Source organism: Chiloscyllium punctatum, chromosome 2 (genome assembly GCF_047496795.1).
Source record: "Chiloscyllium punctatum isolate Juve2018m chromosome 2, sChiPun1.3, whole genome shotgun sequence".
NCBI classification, from domain to species: domain Eukaryota; kingdom Metazoa; phylum Chordata; class Chondrichthyes; order Orectolobiformes; family Hemiscylliidae; genus Chiloscyllium; species Chiloscyllium punctatum.
This window is the reverse complement of record NC_092740.1, coordinates 123,036,253-123,056,272: the sequence shown is the minus strand read 5'-3', so window position 1 is coordinate 123,056,272 and position 20,020 is coordinate 123,036,253. Positions and strand designations below refer to the sequence as shown.

The window sequence follows — 20,020 nt, the reverse complement described above, 5'->3', positions numbered from 1 at the left end:
TTTGTAAGGTCTGTGGGGCCTGCTTGGTGTCATGGGAACAGGAAAACAATTGACTGGTCCAACCAGAAGAGGCTGTTGTCTTGAAGATGAAATAGTTAATTTAGCAACTAATTACAGGCTATACTGATTTGAGAAGCATTGTAATGGAGACTGAGGGAGCCTGGAATTTAGGTCTTGCTGCTCTGAGATCCAAGTCTGTTTTGCCAGTACCATAACGTGTAGTGTTTAAGGCACATTTCAGTATTAACCCTTTCAGACACACATCTCTCCCTGAGACTTTTTTTCCATTATAGAATTATATTTGCCATTACCTCATTTTCCATCCTACCTCTGACTTCACAAGTTCAGGCTGGTGTGAAACATGGCAGCTTCATAACCCAATATATTCATAAGCATTACTCCTCTTAATCTGACGTAGGTCAATGACCTACAAAATGTACATAACTTAAGACATGACAGCCTTTCTGTGTTCCAATAACCATACAATGATTGTGTTTGGTAGAATCTGGGAGAGAGAGGTTCCACAGGCTAGCAACTAGATTTAGCTTTTTAAAAGCCTAAATTCAAATGAATGAAGGAAGAGCTTAAAGTGGATGGGGTAATCATTTCATTAGCACCTTCAAAAGATTTTATCTTGAATCTGCTGGATCATTGTCATCTGCTGTTCCTCAACTAGAAGATAATGCCTACTCCGTTTCTATTGTGGATCCTCATATCACTAAGCAGGCCAGTGTTTAACTCTCAGATCTTTGTAGGACATCATGAGGTAGTAGTTATTTCCTTCTCTATTGCTGCTTTGTTCAAATGATGTGTCGATAATCAACAAGCTCAAACAAATCAAAGCAACTTGAAGTGGACAAAAAATTTAAAAAAGGACAATTTATATATCCAAACCCTGCTAAGGAAATCTTCAGTTGGAGGATTAAGGCAAACTATTAAAAGAAGTTGAAAAGATGATCAAAGGGGAAAAGAGGGACACATGGGCAATCGTGGCTGAAGCTTTACTTCAATAGCATAAAGTATAAAAAGTTAAGTATTAAGTGAGAACAAGAGAAGCAATAAACGGGTTCATAGCTGAGGATAATTATATGAAAAAGCAAGAGGACTTGAAATTATGTAATTTTCACAACGACTGGATGTCTTTATGTGCCTCACAGGCAATTACACACTTGTGGAGTGGAGCCACTGTTGTAACAATTTGCACACAGAAAGTTCCCATGATCAGGAACATGATAACATTCACATAATCTATTTGTGTGATGTTTGAAGGTATAAGCGTTGGCACAAGGGACAACTCCCCAATGGTTCTTTGAAAAAAATAAGTCACGTGATCTTTTACAAAATAAAAACCAAAAAAACTGCAGATGTTGTAAATTAGAAACAAAAACAAAAGTTGCTGGAAAAGCTCAGCATGTCTGGCAGCATATGTGCTGAGAAATCAAAGTTAATGTTTTGGGTCAGATGATCTTACATCAACAGTTCTGATATAGGGTCACTGGACCCAAAGCATTAACTTTGATTTCTATTCAACAGACATGATCTTTTACATTCACTGAGGACACACATGAGGCCTTGACTTCTCATCCAAATATGAGATCCCAACATTACCATGTAGGAGTGCCAGTCTTTACTTTTGTGTTCAACTCTGAAGTGGGACTTGAGCCTAAAACCTTGTAATTCAAAAGCAAGAGTACAGCAACTCAGCCATAAGAGTCAACCATCTAAATTATCACTCAGTTCAACTTCTTACAGGGATTACATTTGATTATGTTGTTGACTATCAGCACTACATTAAAGGTGCTCTACAAAATGATAACTTTCCTATCATTTTTATAACTTTTTTTTAGATTACTTACAGTGTGGAAACAGGCCCTTCGGCCCAACAAGTCCACACCGACCCACTGAAGCGCAATCCACTCAGACCCATTCCCCCTGCCCCTGACACTACAGGCAATTTAGCATAGCCAATTCACCTAACTTGCACATTTTTTTTGAACTGTGGGAGGAAACTGGAGCACCTGGAGGAAACCCATGCAGAATGTGCAAACTCCACACAGTCAGTCGCCTGAGGTGGGAATTGAACCCAGGTCTCTGGCACTGTGAGGCAGCAATGCTAACCACCGTGCCACCTAATGATAAGAAAGTTAGCATTAAGGCACTTTACCTGAATGCTCGTAGCATTTGTAACAAAGCAGATGAACTAATGGCACAGATCATCGTGAATGATTATGATGTGGTAGGCATCACAGAGACGTGGTTGCAGGGGGGTCAGGACTGGCAGTTAAACATCCAAGGATTTTCAACTTATCGAAAAGACAGGGAGGTGGGCAGAGGGGGCGGGGTTGCCTTGTTTGTTAAGAACAAAATTAAATCTATGGCACTGAATGACATAGCGTCAAATGATGTGAGTCTGTGTGGGTGGAATTGAGGAACCACAAAGGCAAAAAAACCATAATGGGAGTAATGTACAGACCTCCTAACGGTGGTCAGGACCAGGGGCGCAACATGTACCGGGAAATAGAGAAGGCATGTCAGAAAGGCAAGGTCACGGTGATCATGGGAGAATTCAATATGCAGGTGGACTGGGTAAATAATGTTGCCAGTGCATCCAAAGAAAGGGAATTAATGGAATGCTTACAGGATGGATTTTTGGAACAGCTTGTCCTGGAGCCCACAAGGAAGCAGGCTATTCTGGACCTAGTGCTATGTAATGAACCAGAATTTATAAAAAATCTTAAAGTAAGGGAACACTTAGGAAGCAGCGATCATAATATGGGAGAGGTCAGTCTGCAGTTTGAAAGAGAGAAGGCAAAATCGGATGTAATGGTGTTACAGTTAAATAAAGGTAATTATGAGGGCATGAGAGAGGAACTGATGAAAATAGACTGGAAGCAGAGCCTAATGGGGAAGACAGTAGAGCAAAAATGGCAGAAGTTTGTGGGTATAATTGAGGACACTGTACAGAGGTTCATCCCCAAGAAAAGAAAGATTTTCCGGGGAGAGATTAGACAGCCATGGCTGACAAAGGAAGTCAGGAAATGTATTAAAGAAAAAGAGAGATCCTTTAAAGTGGCCAAGAGCACTGGGAAATCAGAAAATTGGGAAGGCTACAAATACAAACAGAGGATAACAAAGAGAGAAATAAGGAAGGAGAGGGTCAAATATGAAGGTAGGCTAGCCAGTAATATTAGAAATGATAGTAAAAGTTTCTTTCAATACATAAGAAACAAACGACAGGCAAAAGTAGACATTGGGCCACTGGAAGCCTAGTGATGGGAGATAAGGAAATACTACTATCATTGGACAAGCCAAACAGAGACCAGCCAGGGAATTCCTAGAGGCATGGCACTCATCCACATATTCAATCAATAAGCACATCGACCTGGACCCAATATACCGACCAATGCAACGGACAACTGGAACTGACAACCAGAAGCGGCAGATTCAAACCACTACAAATGCCGGAGGAAAGATCACAGAAGCACTTCACAGAAGGCTCCCAAGCACTGAGGATGTCACCTAGACGGGACGAAACGTCTGCAACACAAATTCCCAGCTCGGCGAACAGAACCACAACAACGAGCACCCGAGCTACAAATCTTCTCCCAAACTTTGAAGATAAGGAAATAGCTAGAGAACTTAATAAGTACTTTGCATCAGTCTTCATAGTGGAAGACATGAGTAATATCCCAACAATTAAAGGGAGTCAGGGGGCTGAGTTGAGTATGGTTGCCATTACAAAAGAGAAAGTGCTAGAAAAGATAAAAGGTCTTAAAATTGATAAATCTCCTGGCCCCGATGGGCTACATCCTAGAATTCTGAGGGAGGTGGCTGAGGAAATAGCGGAGGCGTTGGTTGAGATCTTTCAAAAGTCACTGGCATCAGGGAAAGTCTCGGATGATTGGAAGATCGCTGTGGTAACCCCCTTGTTCAAGAAAGGATCAAGACAAAAGATGGAAAATTATAGGCTAATTAGCCTAACCTTGGTTGTTGGTAAAATTCTAGAATCCATCATTAAGGATGAGGTTTCTAAATTCTTGGAAGAGCAGTGTCGGATTAGAACAAGTCAACATGGATTTAGTAAGGGGAGGTTGTGCCTAACAAATCTGTTGGAGTTCTTTGAAGAGGTGACAAGTAGGTTAGACCAGGGAAACCCAGTGGATGTGGACTACCTAGACTTCCAAAAGGCCTTTAATAAGGTGCCACATGGGAGGCTGCTGAGCAAGGTGAGGGCCCATGGTGTTCGAGGTGAACTACCGGGATGGTTTGAGGATTGGCTGTCTGACAGAAGGCAGAGAGTTGGGATAAAAGGTTCTTTTTCAGAATGGCAGCCAGTGACAAGCGGTGTCCCGCAGGGTTCAGTGTTGGGGCTGCAGCAGTTCACGTTATATATTAATGATCTGGATGAAGGGACTGGGGGCATTCTAGCGAAGTTTGCCGATGATACGAAGTTAGGTGGACAGGCAGGAAGTGGGAAGGCTGCAGACGAATCTAGACAGTTTGGGAGAGGGGTCTAGGAAATGGCTGATGAAATTCAATGTGAGCAAATGCGAGGTCTTGCACTTTGGAAAAAAGAATACAAGCATGGACTACTTTCTAAACGGTGAGAAAATTCATAAAGCCAAAGTACAAAGGGATTTTGGAGTGCTAGTCGAGGTTTCTCTAAAGGTAAACATGCAGGTTGGGTCCGTGATTAAGAAAGCTAATGTAATGTTGTCACTTATCTCAAGAGGGTTGGAATATAAAAGCACTGTTGTGCTACTGAGACTTTATAAAGCTCTGGTTAGGCCCCATTTGGAGTACTGTGTCCAGTTTTGGTCCCCACACCTCAGGAAGGACATACTGGCACTGGAGCATGTCCAGCAGAGATTCACACGGATGATCCCTGGAATGGTAGGTCTAACATATGAGGAACGGCTGAGGATCCTGGGATTGTATTCATTGGAGTTTAGAAGATTAAGGGGAGATCTAATAGAAACTTACAAGATAATACATGGCTTGGTAAGGGTGGACGCTTGGAAATTGTTTCCGTTAGGCGAGGAGACTAGGACCCGTGGACACAGCCTTAGAATTAGAGGGGGTAAATTCAGAATTCATTGCCGCAGAGTGCAGTGGAGGCCGGAACGCTAAATGTCTTCAAGGCAGAGATTGATCGATTCTTGATGTCACAAGGAATTAAAGGCTATGGGGAGAATGCGGGTAAGTGGAGTTGAAATGCCCATCAGCTTTGATTGAATGGCGGAGTGGACTCGATGGGCTGAATGGCCTTACTTCCACTCCTATGTCTTATGGTCTTAAGTTATTGTTTCCAACATCACAACAGCACCACACAAAACCTTCTGAGTGCTTAAAGCATTCCTTGTTTTAAACATTGCATAAATCGAAGTCTCTACAATCTATCTTTTTGAAATATTGCAGGTTTCTTACTCTCCCTCTGGGTCCTAAATGCTTTTGTTTTAATTCAAAAGGTGTTGCCATCTATTGATTGACAGTAGCGCTGTCCTCATTGCACGCCACCTGGCGGCGTGGCGAAATGCACGTTCCTCTTCCTGCTGGCGCCACCCGGTGGCAGGGTGCGGCCCGGTGGGTGCGAATGGGACAAAACAAAGAGTTGGAGAGGTAAAGGATGAGCAAGAGGCGACATTGTAGTTGCGTTAGAACCTAGCGCCTCCTGCGGTGCCGGAGGGATGGGGGCTCCCAGCGCACGCGCAGTGGCCGTGTTGCCTGATCAAGCGTGGATGGGGGGGAGGAGCTGGGCTGGTGTTTTTTTTAAATGGAGGCGGTAGAGAGACGGCGAGAAGCTGGAGCTGGGGCGGCGGCGGCAGCGGCAGCGGCAGCGGCAGATAGCGATTTGTTAACGATGAGTTCGGCACTTTGCAAACCGTTACCGTCCTCGGGTCCCAGGTCTATCTCCGACGTGTCGCACCCGCTGTCGGCGGAGGAGCTGTTATCCCCTGGGCCCGAGCTGGCGGCCGGCGGAGGAGACAAGGTGGGGGCCGCGGTAACCATGGGAGACCGGGGGGGGAGGGGAGAGAGAGGCAAAGGGGGAAGTGTTGGGTACAATGTGTGTGAGTCCCATGGGGAGGGTGTAGGGGAGACTGAGGGAGGTGTGTGTTGGGGCTTTTTGAGGGGGGGGGGGTGTCATGGTGCTGGCGTGTTTTTGGGGTGGGGGGGCATATTTGGGGAGGATGGGGTGTTTGGAGGGGAGTAGGTGTGTGTGCTGGAGGACGATGTGAGGTGGGTGGGGAAAGTCAAGTGGTAGGCAATGTGGACCTGGTGAGTAGAGAGAGTGAGGTAGATGGGGGGGGGGGGGGTATTTTTGGCCCTGGGGGTTGGTTGATTGTTTGGATTTGTTTTATGGCAGAGGGACTGGTGGACCAGGGGTGCACTAGAAGTGTTGTTGAGGTGGGGGAAGGGGGAAATGAGGAAAGTGGTGAAGTCCACATTGATGCCCTGGGATTGATGTGTCCTGAGGTGGAAGAAGAGGCATTCTGATTCCTGATGAAGGGCTTTTGCCTGAAATGTCGATTTTTGCTGCTCGTTGGATGCTGCCTGAACTGATGTACTCTTCCAGCACCACTAATCCAGTTCTACCTCCAGGTGTCGGGTGGTGAGGGAGTGGTGGTGAAGGAGGCCCAGGACCTCCATATCCCAATTTCCTCATTTCCCCTTTTCCCCCACCTCACCCCAGTTTCAAACTTTCAGCTCAGCACCATCCCCATGACCTGTCCTACTGACCTATTTTCTTTTCCACCTATCCACTCCTCGCTCCTCTCTGACCTATCATCTTCATCCCACCCCATCTGCCCATTGTACTGTATGCTACTTTCTCCCCACCACCACCCTCCTCTCATTTATATTTCCACTCTTCAGGCACTCTGCCTGTATTCCTAATGAAGGGCTTTTTCCTGAAACATCTATTTTACTGCTCCTCGGGTGCTGCCTAAACTGCTGTGCTTTTCTAGCACCACTCTACTCTAGAATCTGGTTTCCAGCATCTGCAGTCCTTGTTTTAACCTAGTGTACTAGAAGTGTGGATAGTTTTGTGGATTGGGGATATTAGGGTTGTATGTGTGTCTGTGGTCTGGGTAAAGGCCATGGGGTGTGGAGGAATGGTGGAATATGGCATATTTGGGAGGGGGTTAGCAAAAGAATAGGGCTTTTTAAATCCTTCTCTTTCCTTGTTTGAGGATTTTTTGAATTTATACAAGTTCACCTTTATTTCCATGCACGTAGCCAAAGATTGTGCATTGATTATAGCACTACTTCAAACATGAGTACTTTTGAGAGATTTGGGAGATGCCTTACAAAATAGGTATGACTTTTGTGCCCAGGCAATAGCAGGCTTAACTTGGAACTAGGAAAGAATGACTGAAAATGTTAGTGGTCATGTAGATAGATTACATGTGACTGCAGGGATTGCATTCTGCTGGTTGTGGTTCATTAGGTGGTCTTTGAGCCCATCTGTGTAGTGGTGGAAAAGGTTAATGCTCCAGGTTGGTTGTTTTCTGCTTGGAATTTGGCTGGCAGGCAGTCCATTTGTGACTGTTGGTTGAAGCATATGTTTTGGCCCCAGGACACAGGTGCTTGAAATAGAACATTTGAACTTCCTAATCTCATTAGGAAGGTCTTGGTTTAATATCTGACCTGGAATGTGGTACTTTGAGTCTGGTACAGACAGGAAGTGTCAGCCTTTTTATAATGTGCAAGCTCAAATCTTTGCCAGTGCAATTGAATGCACAATCTTCTGATTCAGATGCAAACTCGCTGCTCATAAGAGCCAAATCTGTTTGTCCTCTTAATTTTATTTCTTGCAACCCATGTCAAGAGGTTGTAATCTGAAGTTATTTGTTGGAGCTAATTAAGTGAATAACTTTCATCAGTGGCTAATAGATTTGCTGTTGGCAATGCCAAAGGTGGTTTTTGTTGGAAGTTTACTACCTGCATCTTTGCTTGTGTTTCTGCTTTTAACTCTTAGCTGTTTGCACAGAGGGCTGTTTGTTGTGTAAAGTCGCACAGATCTGCAGATTTTATTTTTGCCCATGGTGCTGCAATTCATTTAGTTTCTTACAATATATCTCCCATGCATGTTGGATTAAGTACTGTATTTGGAAATCTACCTCTTCCTTTTAAGGCCCTACGACACCTACCTCCGACCATTTAGCCACCTATCCCTAATTTACTTGTGAAGAACCTTTTTTAGAATATGATTGTCCTGTTTGCGTTAGTCAGTGGTAAGGCCTCAAACTTCACCTTTTTTCTTTCAGTAAAATAAAATAACTAACAATTTTCCATTAACATGTTTGCAATAGGTGAGCACCTGACAAAGGATGTGTTGTAGAAAGAAAAGCAAAGTTTATGTTTTACTTTCTTGACATAACATCCCACAAATCATGTACGAGATGTTTATTTCAGTTCCTTTTTAGTAAAAGTATAGATGATGCCTATTTGGGTCAGTTTTTTAATTGGAACAATTACTGATCGTTTTACTTTGGCCTCATTCCACCTGATCTCTCAGCTCTGCGAACATTTGCATTTCTTCGACTCCAGCCCCTCAGGATTCTTATTTTTGTTCACTATGCTATTGATGTTTGATTTTCTAAGGCCTGGAACCCTCTCCTTGCTATTAAGATGCTCTTGAAAACTTGTCGTCTTGAGCAATTCTTTGGCCACTTGCCTCAGACTTCCTTAGTGACTCAGTAATTTTAGTTGATAACACTCCTACCAAGCACTTTTGGATGTTGGCTACATCGGAGGTGCCTTCTGAGATGTTACAGTAATTGGGAGTTAAAATGGTGTCATTGTAGTCTTGTGGATTATCATTTTGGTCAGTTGTTCAAATACATGGTTCATGGTTAGACAACAATATTGTAAAATTAACATTGAAATTAGTTTAGTAACATCAGTCGTAGTCTCAAGTTAATGGATAACTAGAAATTTTGATCTAAACCATGAGATCCAAGGTTTTAGCCTAGTGGGTTTCATATGTTTGTATGTTGCTTTAATTGAAGAATTTGTACATCTGGTCCAAATGAATATTTTAAAAATAGAATTCCTTCAGGATCTATCTTCCACGTGCTATACATGATAGTGTTCCTTAGTTTTCAGTGGATATACCAAGTTCTTGCAAACAAATACCCCTTAGATCTATGCAAGGAGCTAAATGTATTTATTAGGATATGAGTAAATTCCTGGTTACACAGCCTATTTCACTAGTGTGATAAACATATTGAACAAATAAGGTATTTTTAATTAAATCAATGGCATTCATTACTATGTTAAACAGTAATATGGTAAACAATGCCCAACAAACATTCGGGCTAGTTGATGTCACTCAAATGCAATGTGTAATGTTATGACATTTCTATGTCTAAGTTAAAAGTTGTAACATCTCCTGTAGTATATGCTGAGATAGCAAAGTGCATTTCAACCATTTTATTTTTCTGCATGTTCTTCTATAATTTAAAAAATGTTTAACAATCCTTCATGCAAGGCACAAAGTGGATGTTATTGCATTGCATATGTTTAAAAACATTTCAGTGCACACAAACACTTCCAAGTGGCTCAGCAGGTTTGTGCTGACTAGCTGAGTTGTGAAGACAGTGAAGGTTCTGGCTGGGCTTCTCTCCTACCATTAATCTCTTCCTCCATCCCAGTTTATACTGGTCTCAGCTTGGCATAAATTGGCCATAGTCACCAATCAATCATGTGACAGTTGCACTGCAGCACAGCAGGGGAATAAACACTTCTAGTGCAGGTAGAATTAAACTATAAACTTGTGCTTTGAGATCTTTGTAAGCTGGCATGTTTTTAAAATGTTTGTGCTTGGCACCAGGGACTGCCTTGGGTTGGCAATCCTGCTGTGTAGCTGACTTTCCAACTTTGTGAATTTGGTTTGTTGATATGGGAGACAGTGGTTGAATTTTGCAGGTTTCCTGAGGCAGAGCTCTCGTGCCAGTCAGAATATCCTGACTTTCTCCAGTGCTGTGAAAATATCAACGTGTTTTTGGTTAACAGTACTGTATGCATGTCAGAACCCTCTTAATTGTTACACTACACTACCCCCAACCTACTTGATTCTGTATGTTACTGTCCCATTGACTCCCTGAAGAGATAATCATAGAAGCAGATGGGCAAACATGTGCTGATGGAATAATTACTGAGAGTAAGTCTTATTTCTCTACATGAAATTAATTGATTCTTTCCCATTTAAGGTACAGTCTCTTGTCATTACTTCACAGCAGACATTCTGAAAACTGATTCAACTTGAAATTCCGCCAAGGAGTATATTATGGCCTCGTGCAGGAATGATTCTGCATTGCTGCTGAAGTTGTTGATTTTTAAACTCCACCCAGTGTATATTGGAAGTTGCAGTATGTCCTCCTGCTCAAAAAACACTTCTCTAGTTTGGAAGCTGATGCTTTTATCTGCAGCTTCTAAACTTTGAAAGACAATTCTGATGCTTGTCTAAACGAGCAAGACTTTGGTATATTGAACACAACAAAACAATGTAAAGGCTGATACCACCTAAATGCACAGAAGCTTGATAATGGTCATACAAGACAGCTATTGTTGGATATTAAGAGCTCTTGTCACTTCTGTATATTTGGGTGGTATCAGTCTTTACATTCTTTCGTTGTGTTTATATACCAAAATCTTACTTTCTTAAGCCGAGCATCAGAATTGTCTTTCAACGTTTAGAAGCTGCAGATAGTATTAAGCATCAGCTGCCAAACTAGAGAAGTGTTTTTTTTGAACAGTAGGAATGCACTCATATTTACATTCTGTTGATGAATAGGGAGTGTTCTAATGTGCTGTGCCACTCTGTCCCCTCTCTTCTCTCCTCTGTCATGCCAGCTGTGTTGCTGTATTCTTATCTGCATGTTTCTGATTTTACTGGTTGGTTCTGCAAAAAAGACTCTTTAAAATGTCAAGTCCTGGAAATGCTGAGCAGTTCTGATAATTTATGGCAGAGCATATTCATTACACTTGGATAGTAAATATATAATGTGTTGTGAGCTACAATAACATATTTAACAATTAGTTTTCACCCTTTTATTTTTGTAGAGAACTAGCAATTTGAGAGATGTGCCTTCAATGCAGGCTTTGGAATTTTTTTCCTTTCCGATCTGATTTTTGAAACCCAGGGTCAGAAAGGGTTCTTAGAACCACCAGTATGGGACTTCGTAGGCTGCTTCAACCAGGTTTTCTAATAAGGGCTTTTGCCTGGAACGTTGATTTTCCTGCTCCTTGGATGCTGTCTGACCTGCACTTTTCCAGCACTCCACTCTCTACTCTAATCTCCAGTGTCTGCTGTCTTTACTTTTGCCAACCGGGTTTTCCACCATCTAATGAAAGCAACAAAAGGCCCCTTTATTGACCTCCAAGTTTTGACTTTCCCAAGAACTGCTTGACTTTCTGTCCTCAGCAGGTAGCTTGATGCCTAACTTAAACATGCTCCTTGATTAAATCTTACTGACCAGAAAGAGACAACTCTGTATCTTCCAGTTTTTCACAATCTCTAAATGTTATGTGCCACAAGGCACATAGACAGTTCAACTCAATATAAAAGGAAGCCACAAATGTTGCAAATATTATTTTATGAAACCTAGCCAGTGCCATTTTTTCCTCTGGTCACAGTTGTCCCTGTGCATTTTTCTGGGACTTTCTATCACTATATGTAATGTTCTGCTGTGATGCCATGTGACAGCATAAAGTAGTGAGGTATAAAGAAACAGGCAATTTTGAAAGCCTGTCTATATACACTATCAATCTTTGTTACGCATCTAAATTAATTAGACCAATGATTCCCAAGGTTCATCAATTGCCTTTTCGGAGTCATGAGCTTCCAGACATGAGAGCATTTTTAGACTGTTTATTACACAATAATGTAAAGTAATCATGTTACTGATTCTAGATTGATTTTAGTAATCTGCCAAAATAATGACATCTGGTTGAGATGAGCTTGAACAGTCTGCTCAGAGGTAGGGTGAGGATTCTATACCTGGATAGTATTTATGCTGTCAGTTGGTGTGTAGGTGAATTTTAGTGCAGTTTGGGCCAAAGCAAGGTTTATTTAAATGATGTGAAATGGTTAAAATCTACAGATTAGAGATAATGGTGTTCTCTGGACTATAATTATGCTCTGTCATGTTCCCTCTGAAGTCGTTTTGAGCAGCCTGTCTGAATTAAAATGGGACTTGCTAAATGTAATACTAAGAAGTGAAACCAGTCAAGTGGTTGAAGTTTCAGTGGGAAAGCATTTTGGCAATAGTGACTATGTAAGTTTCAAAGTTCTTATGGAAAGGGATAAAGAGTCCAGACGTTTGTATCTAAATGGGGTAAAGCCAATTTCCGTATCAAGGATCTGGCATAAATTGGGATAGCTACTTTTATGTAAGTCCACATTTGGACAGTGGAAATCTTTTTTCAAGGGGGTAAAGTGAAGAATTCAGGGCCAGCATCTTCTCTAAGAGTGAAGGTTAACAGCAGCAAATCCAGGGAATCCTGGATGTCAGGATCTATTGAAGCTTGATTAAGAAAGTGAAGCCTGGCTTGCTGTGTTCTCTCAGCCTCATGCTTGTCTACCTTGGATTCCAGCATGTGCAGATTTGCCTCTCTGTGAAGGAAGTATGTAGAGTTACAAAGAAATACAGCACAAAAGCAGATTCTTTGGTCCAATCTAGTCCCCTTTTCCAGCATTTGGCCAATTAACCCTCATAAACCCTTCCAATTCACATTTGTATCCAGATGCCTTTTTAAATGTTGTAATTATACCAGCCTCCACCACTCCCTCTGACAGCTCATTCCATGCATACACCTCTCTCTGCATGGAAAAAGTTGGCCCTTGGGTTCCATTTTAAATCTTTCACCTCTCTCCTTAAATCATGCCTTCTAGTTTTGGATTCTTCCACCACCGCCCAAAACACTGGAGAAAATACATCAGCTGTTTACCTTATCCACGCCCCTCATGATTTTATAGACCCTTCAGCCTCCAACACACTAGGGGAAAAATAGCCCCTGTCGATTCTGCCTCTCCCCATAGCTCAAACTCTCCACCCTGACAGCATCCTTAAATCTTTTCAAGTTTCTCAACATGCTTTCTATAGCAGGGAGACCAGAATTGCATGCAGTCTTCTGAAAGTGATCTCATCGGTGTCCTGTACAGCTGCAATATGCATATGACCACAAAATCTTTGACATTAATACAGCAAACTTTATTTTATATCTCATTCCTGATAAACTGGCAAAAATCGTATGCCTCCAGTACTGAGTATTTATGCTATAAACAAAGTATGTCTATATCCCTGGCATTGTTTCTCTTCCTTACTGTGGTTTTTAGTATGATTTTAGGAGTTCTCTTTAATTCTTTTTCATGGATAGTGATGTCTCCAAGTTTTGCTTGGTCAGGGCTTACTGCAATTGTACACCTCTTGATGATGTGGAATATTTGATCAACTTCCAATATTCCAAATCCCATAGGTGCTGGTTAATTAACAAAAGAAATGCCGTATGTTAAAAGTAAGAGGGATTACCAGGGAAAGCTTGCTCTATTAGAGAGCAAAGGGACAAACTGTGGAGTCAGAGCGTTTGGGTGAGGTCTTGAATACATCTCTTCTAATATTCACATACATATTCATTTATGAATACATCAATGAATAAAGGCATTATGGCTGAGGATTTGAGTTGGGATTGTGAGATTGTAGATCATCTAAATAAGATATTAGATGTTTCAGTGGGCATACAGGTGCATAATTCCACAGGGCCTGATGAGATGTATCCCATGCTGCTATGAGATGCAAGGGAGAAAATTGTAGGGGCCCTGGTGGGCATTAATAATACTTGTGGTGAAGTGACTGGAAGTAAGCTAAGCTGGTTGCTTTAAACAAGGGTAATGGGGATGGGCCAGCAAATTCCAGACTAGTTAGTCTCAGTGGTAGGGAAGTCATTAGAAAAAGAGGGACCGAATTCATCAGCACTTCGGAAGGCAGGGATTGTTCAGTGTTGAGGCAGACTGGCTAAAAGAATCCCTTGACCCCCAGAGTTCACTTCCAGCTCTAAAGGGTTTATTAATGTTACACTGGTGGGAAGAAATCTATGGGAGTCCAGAAGCTGCTTCCCTGAACAAAGCAAAGACAAACTGTTTTATACATTTGTTTTTAAACCAATTGTATTATTACGTGATTACATATGCATCCAATCAGTTTAATTGTGTGATTGCATGGTAAATGATGAGCAACTGTATGGTAAGTCCACAGTCTTTTGATCTCATGATATTAAATCTATCTATCCTTGGACTTTTACAAAGCATCTTACTCAACAAAATCAATACTGCTGACATCTGTGCCTGTAACTAAATCATCTCTGCTAGCAATGTGGGGGCCTATCTTTAATGTCTAAGGCTGTGTCCCCAAAGTTATTCGGTTAAGTCACTTGAATGTTTACTGAGATGTTTATGTATAATCATAGTTCTAGATTTTGAATGTCTAGAAACCTCAGCGGCCCCTTTTATCTTGTGACAAATCTCAGACTTTTAATCAGCTAGGTGTGGAATTCTTCTGTCACCATACTCAAGGGTGTTCTTATCCAGCTGTCTCTGTATAAACAACTGCAGCTGCATGTTTGCAACATGGCCCTTTGTGTACTCATTGTAAGACCCTCTGTGTGCTATCTTAATCTTGTTATCTTGACTATATTCTATGAAACTACAGTTGCCTTAACTTATGGTTTACCTTATACTGTACAAAACAGGCCACTGCCTCAGTTGAAAATGTTCTCTAAATTATGTCAACCAAAACATGCAGGCAGCCATTTTTATGTCTCCTTCAGCCAGGGCAGTCCCAACTGTTAAATAGTAGGCATTAATTTGTTCCAGGGAGATACTGTCATACAAACTGAACTTTTTGGAAAGGTGACTAAAATATATTTTAGTGCAGTTGATGTGGTTTACCTAGACTTCAGTAAGGCCTTTGACAAGGTACTACATGGAAGGCTGATCCAGAAGGTCAGAGCCCATGGAATCCAAGGCAAACTTGTAAACTGGATTCAAAATTGGCTTGCAAGTAGGCAAAGGGTGGTGGTGGGGGGGAATGTTTTTGTGATTGGAAGCCTGTAACCATCTGTGCACCACAGGGACTGGTTCCCTTGTTATTCACTCTGCTTGGATGTGAATAAAGAAGGTATATTGAGCAAGTTCGCAGATGGCACACAAAATGTTGTTGAGAGGAGGATGGTCTATGGCTACAGGCTGGTATTGATCAGCTGGTAAATTGGGCTGAGCAGTGGCAAAATGGAACTTTATTGTAAGTGTGAAATTTTGAGAGTTCTAATAAGGGAAGGATACACAACAATGGTCTTAGCCAGTACTAAGGAACAAAGGAACCTTGGAGTACAAGTCATAGATCCCTGATGGTGTCACCAAGGTGTGGTGAAGGAATACAGGATGTTTGCCTTCATTAGCTGGGGTGTAGAATGTAGGAGCAAGGAAGTCTCCTTACAACTTGATAAGACATTGTTATTGCTAGAGTTGGAATACTCTGGGCAGTTCTGGTTGCCAGAGGGACATAATTGCATTGGAAATTGTGCAGAGGAAAACCATGTTGCCTGAGATGAAAAGTTGGGGGAAGAGACTGGATAGAGTCAGTTAGACGTACAGCACAGAAACAGACCCTTTGGTCCAACTCGTCCATGCCGACCAGATATCCCATCCCAATCTAGGCCTACCTGCCAGCACCTGGCCCATATCCCTCAACCCTTCCTATTCATATACCCAATCCAGATGCCTTTTAAATGTTGTAATTGTACTAGCCTCCACCACTCCCTTCAGAAGATCATTCCATACATGTACTATCCTGAGTGAAAAAGTTGTCTTAGGTCTCTCTATATCTTTTCCCTCCCACGCCCTAAACCTATGCCCTCTAGTCCTGGACTCCCCCACCACGGGGAAAAGACTTTGTCTGTTTATCCTATCCATGCCCCTCATGATTTTGTAAATCTCTATAATGTCACCCCTCAGCCTCTGTTCCAGGGAAAACAGCCCTAGCATATTCATCCTCTCCTTATAGCTCAAATCCTCCAACCCTGGCAACATCCTTGTAAATCTTTTCTGAACGCTTTCAAGTTTCACACATCTTTCTGATCGGAAGGAGACCAGAATTGCATGCAGTATTCCAACAATGGCCTAACCAATGTCCTGTACAGCCACAATATGACCTCCGAACTCCTGTACTCAGTACTTTGATCAATAGAGGTCAGCATGGTGGCTCAGTGGTTAGCACTGCTGACTTGCAGCACCAGGTCCTGGGTTCAATTCCAGCCTTGGGTGACTGTGCCAACTCCCCACAGACGTTCTCCCTGTGTCTGCGTGGGTTTCTTCCGGGTGCTCCAGTTTCCTCCCACTGTCCAAAGATGTGCAGGTCAGGTAATTTGGCCATGCTAAATTGCCCTAGTATTGGGTGGATTAGTCAGAGGTAAATGTAGGGGAATGAGTCTGGGTGGGTTGTTCTTCAGAGGGTCGGTGTGGACTTGTTGAGCTGAAGGGCCTGTTTCCACACTGTAGGGAATCTAATCATCCAATCTAAAAGTAAGCATACCACATATTGCCTTCACTATCCTATCTACCTGTGACTCCACTTCCAAGAAGCTATGAACCTGCACTCCAAGGTCTCTGTTCAGCAACACTCCCTCAGACCTTTCCATTAAGTGTCTATGTCCTGCTAAGACTTGCTTTACTAAAATGCAGCACCTCTGTTATCTAAAGTAAACCCCATCTGCCACTTCTCAGCACATTGACCCATCTGATCAGGATCCTGTTGTAATCTGAGGTAACCTTTTTCGCTGTCCACTACACTTCCAATTTTGGTGTCATCTGCAAACTTATTAACTATATACTACTTATGCTCGCATCCAAATCATTTATGTAAATGACAAAAAGTAGAGGGCCCAGCACCGATCCTTGGGGGCACTCCACTGATCACAGGCCTCCAGTCTGAAAAACAACCCTCCACCAACACCCTCTGTCTTCTACCTTTGAACCAGTTCTGTATCCAAATGGCTATTTCTCCCTGTATTCCATGAGATCTAACCTTGCTTGCCAGTCTCCCATGGGGAACCTTGTCGAATGCCTTACTGAAGTCCATATAGATCACGTCTACTGCTCTGCCCTCATCAATCTTTGTTACTTCTTCAAAAAGCTCAATCAAGTTTGTGAGACATGATTTTCCCATGCACAAAGCCATGTTGACTATCCCTAATCCGTCTTTGCCTCTCCAAATACATGTACATCCTGTCCCTCAGGATTCCCTCCAACAACTTGCCCACCACGGAGGTCAGGCTCACTGGTCTATAGTTCCCTGGCTTGTCTTTACCACCCTTCTTAAACAGTGGCACCACGTTAGTCTTCTGGCACATCACCTGTGACTATTGATGATACAAATATCTCAGCAAGAGGCCCAGCAATCACTTCCTTAGCTTCCCACAGAGTTCTGGGGTCCACCTGATCAGGTCTTGGGTTTTATCCACTCGATTGATTGGATTTATTTTCTTTCGGAGCAGAGGAAGCTGAGGGAGCATATGATTTTGAGAGGCATAGACAGTAGATCATGAATTGTTTTCCCCTTGGCAGATATGCTGAGGATCAGAGGGCATTACGTTTAAAGCGAGCAAGTAGATTTACAGACCATCTGAAAATTTTTTCACCCAGACTAAACATGGAACTCGTCGCCTGAGAGGGCGGTGGAGGCAGGTTCTCTTGCAACACTTAAAAAGCATTTGAATTAATACTTAAAAATGCTAAGTAATTGTAGGCTATGGATCAAATGTGGGTAAAGTGGGATTAGTGTTGTTTTGTTTGTTAGTTGGCCTAAGCGGTGGGCTGAACGGAATGACTCGTCTTAGCATGTGCAATGTTATCTGTGTTGTAGGAAAATTCTTGGGCATGTTATCCAGGCACAGAAATGACACTTAAAGGAAGTGTTGACAGCAGCTTTAATGTTTGCCAAATTACATCACTTAATTTAGTATTTATAATGTAGTTCGGTGTGGTAGGAAATTTGGACTTGCTGCTGGTAGGTGGCTTTAGTGGAAAATACAAACCTGTATTGGTCAGTGGTCTGAATTGTCACAATTGATGTAGTGACAGGCTCAATCTGCAAAGTCTCCCAGGAGAAATCCATGTGAACTCTTGAATGAACTGAGCTGTTTCCAGTGGCTTTGTGCTGTGTTCTGGGCGTGCCCATTCAATGCAGGAGGTCAAGATTAGATTAGATTAGATTACTTAGTGTGGAAACAGGCCCTTCGGCCCAACAAGTCCACACTGCCCCGCCGAAGCGTAACCCACCCATACCCCTACATCTACCCCTTACCTAACACTAGGTGCAATTTATCATGGCCAATTCACCTGACCTGCACATCTTTGGACTGTGGGAGGAAACCAGAGCACCCGGAGGAAACCCACGCAGACACGGGGAGAACGTGCAAACTCCACACAGTCGCCTGAGGTGGGAATTGAACCCGGGTCTCAGGCGCTGTGAGGCAGCAGTGCTAACCACTGTGCCGCCCACTTCAAAATGGGGTGAATTTTTCATTTAAAATTGACAGCACCGTAGAAAAATTCTAAAATTAAAAAAGTGGGGATTGGGGAAGGAAGTGCAAGAAATGTTCTTTTCACCCTGCAAAACAATTAAGGTGTTAGGTTTTTTTGAGATTCATACACCCCTGATGCAACTGCAACATGCCAACTTCTGTGAACAGCCAAAATTTATTAAGCACAAGCTGTGGAGGAACCCTAACACTCTTCGCAGTCATGTCAAGGGATCTCTCTCTGAACAGAGGGACAGTTTTTCCTTTATACAGGACAAGAGTTTCCTGTTACAATCAATAAGGTCCACAAGATGATCCCCAGCCATTTCACGTTCAGTCACGTGCCACTGTACACAATGTAGTGATCATATCATTTCCGGAAATGTAATGTAAATCATCCCTTAATGATCAGATCTGTTGTGAATCATTTTGTTAACTTCAAGGAGTAGTCAGAATTTTAATTGCAATGTTCTTATTTATTTCTGGGTATGATGATGTACTTCTATTACTCTGAATAACTAGGAAATGGCCATGCACATTGCTATCCTTTACCATTCAGAGCCACATAAATTCCTTACATTCTACCTGTAAGACAGAGATTTACCACTCTAGCCTTAGGATATCCAGTTTCCTGCAGGTCAGCAGAGCAAATTAACCCTTTAATATCTCAGGGACTCCAGTTTGCAGATGCTTTGTCCCCTCGTATCAACTTGCAAGGCAAACTGAAATGGAGGAGAGGAATGGTCTGCAAGATGATGCATTGTGATGTGATGTTCAGCTAAATCTGGGCTGTCATTAAATAGGGACCAAACTTGTGGACTAAGTCACTCCTAATTAGTCGCCGGTTGGATTAGAGTCCAATCACGTTTGTGATTGGGATCTGGTTCAGAATAAATCTGCTAATGCTCTTTTGAATCTGGTCTATACTGTTGAGTAGGCACTCATCATAAAATGGGATGTAAACATGGTTCTAAGTCCAGCTGTCTTTGAATGTAATGGATAATGTTTTGGGCATTGCTTGATGTCCATAATATTCTTTTGAGTCAAAGGCTTTTTTATTTTTTTGGAAACAAGAACATTTTGTGCTATTGGAGTAGGAGTTGTAATGTGCCTGAATTTTGTTTTAAACTGCAAAGCAGTTTCTGTTTCTAATTTATGGTGAATGTCTAACATGTTTACACTAGCATAATGTCTGATCCAGCAGAGTGGGAATATGATATGTTGCTTTGTGACTTGGGTCTTGAAAATAAGAATTTACTTGCCCTGCAAAGGAAACAACCCCTACCTTCCATGGCTGATAGAAAACTGAAGTGTTTCACACTTTTTTCCCGCAAGGTAATTGCTGTTGTAATGTAGAAAACATTGTATACATATTGTGCGCAGCAAGCAGCCATTTGATCAGATTTTTGTGGTGGCTGAGATATTTTGTTCAGGGCACCAT

General features: G+C 42.3%; 1 protein-coding gene across 1 annotated transcript in view; it reads left to right on the top strand.

Annotated features, from left to right (window-relative positions):
- The first annotated feature begins 5,758 nt into the window (after positions 1-5,758).
- The window catches only part of snx30 (sorting nexin family member 30), a 63,351-nt gene continuing 49,089 nt past the window's right edge, over positions 5,759-20,020 (top strand). The window contains exon 1 of the mRNA XM_072587997.1: positions 5,759-5,989. Within this exon, the coding sequence (XP_072444098.1) occupies positions 5,774-5,989 (216 nt within the window). The 5' untranslated portion in view covers positions 5,759-5,773. The remainder of the gene's footprint in view (positions 5,990-20,020) is intronic.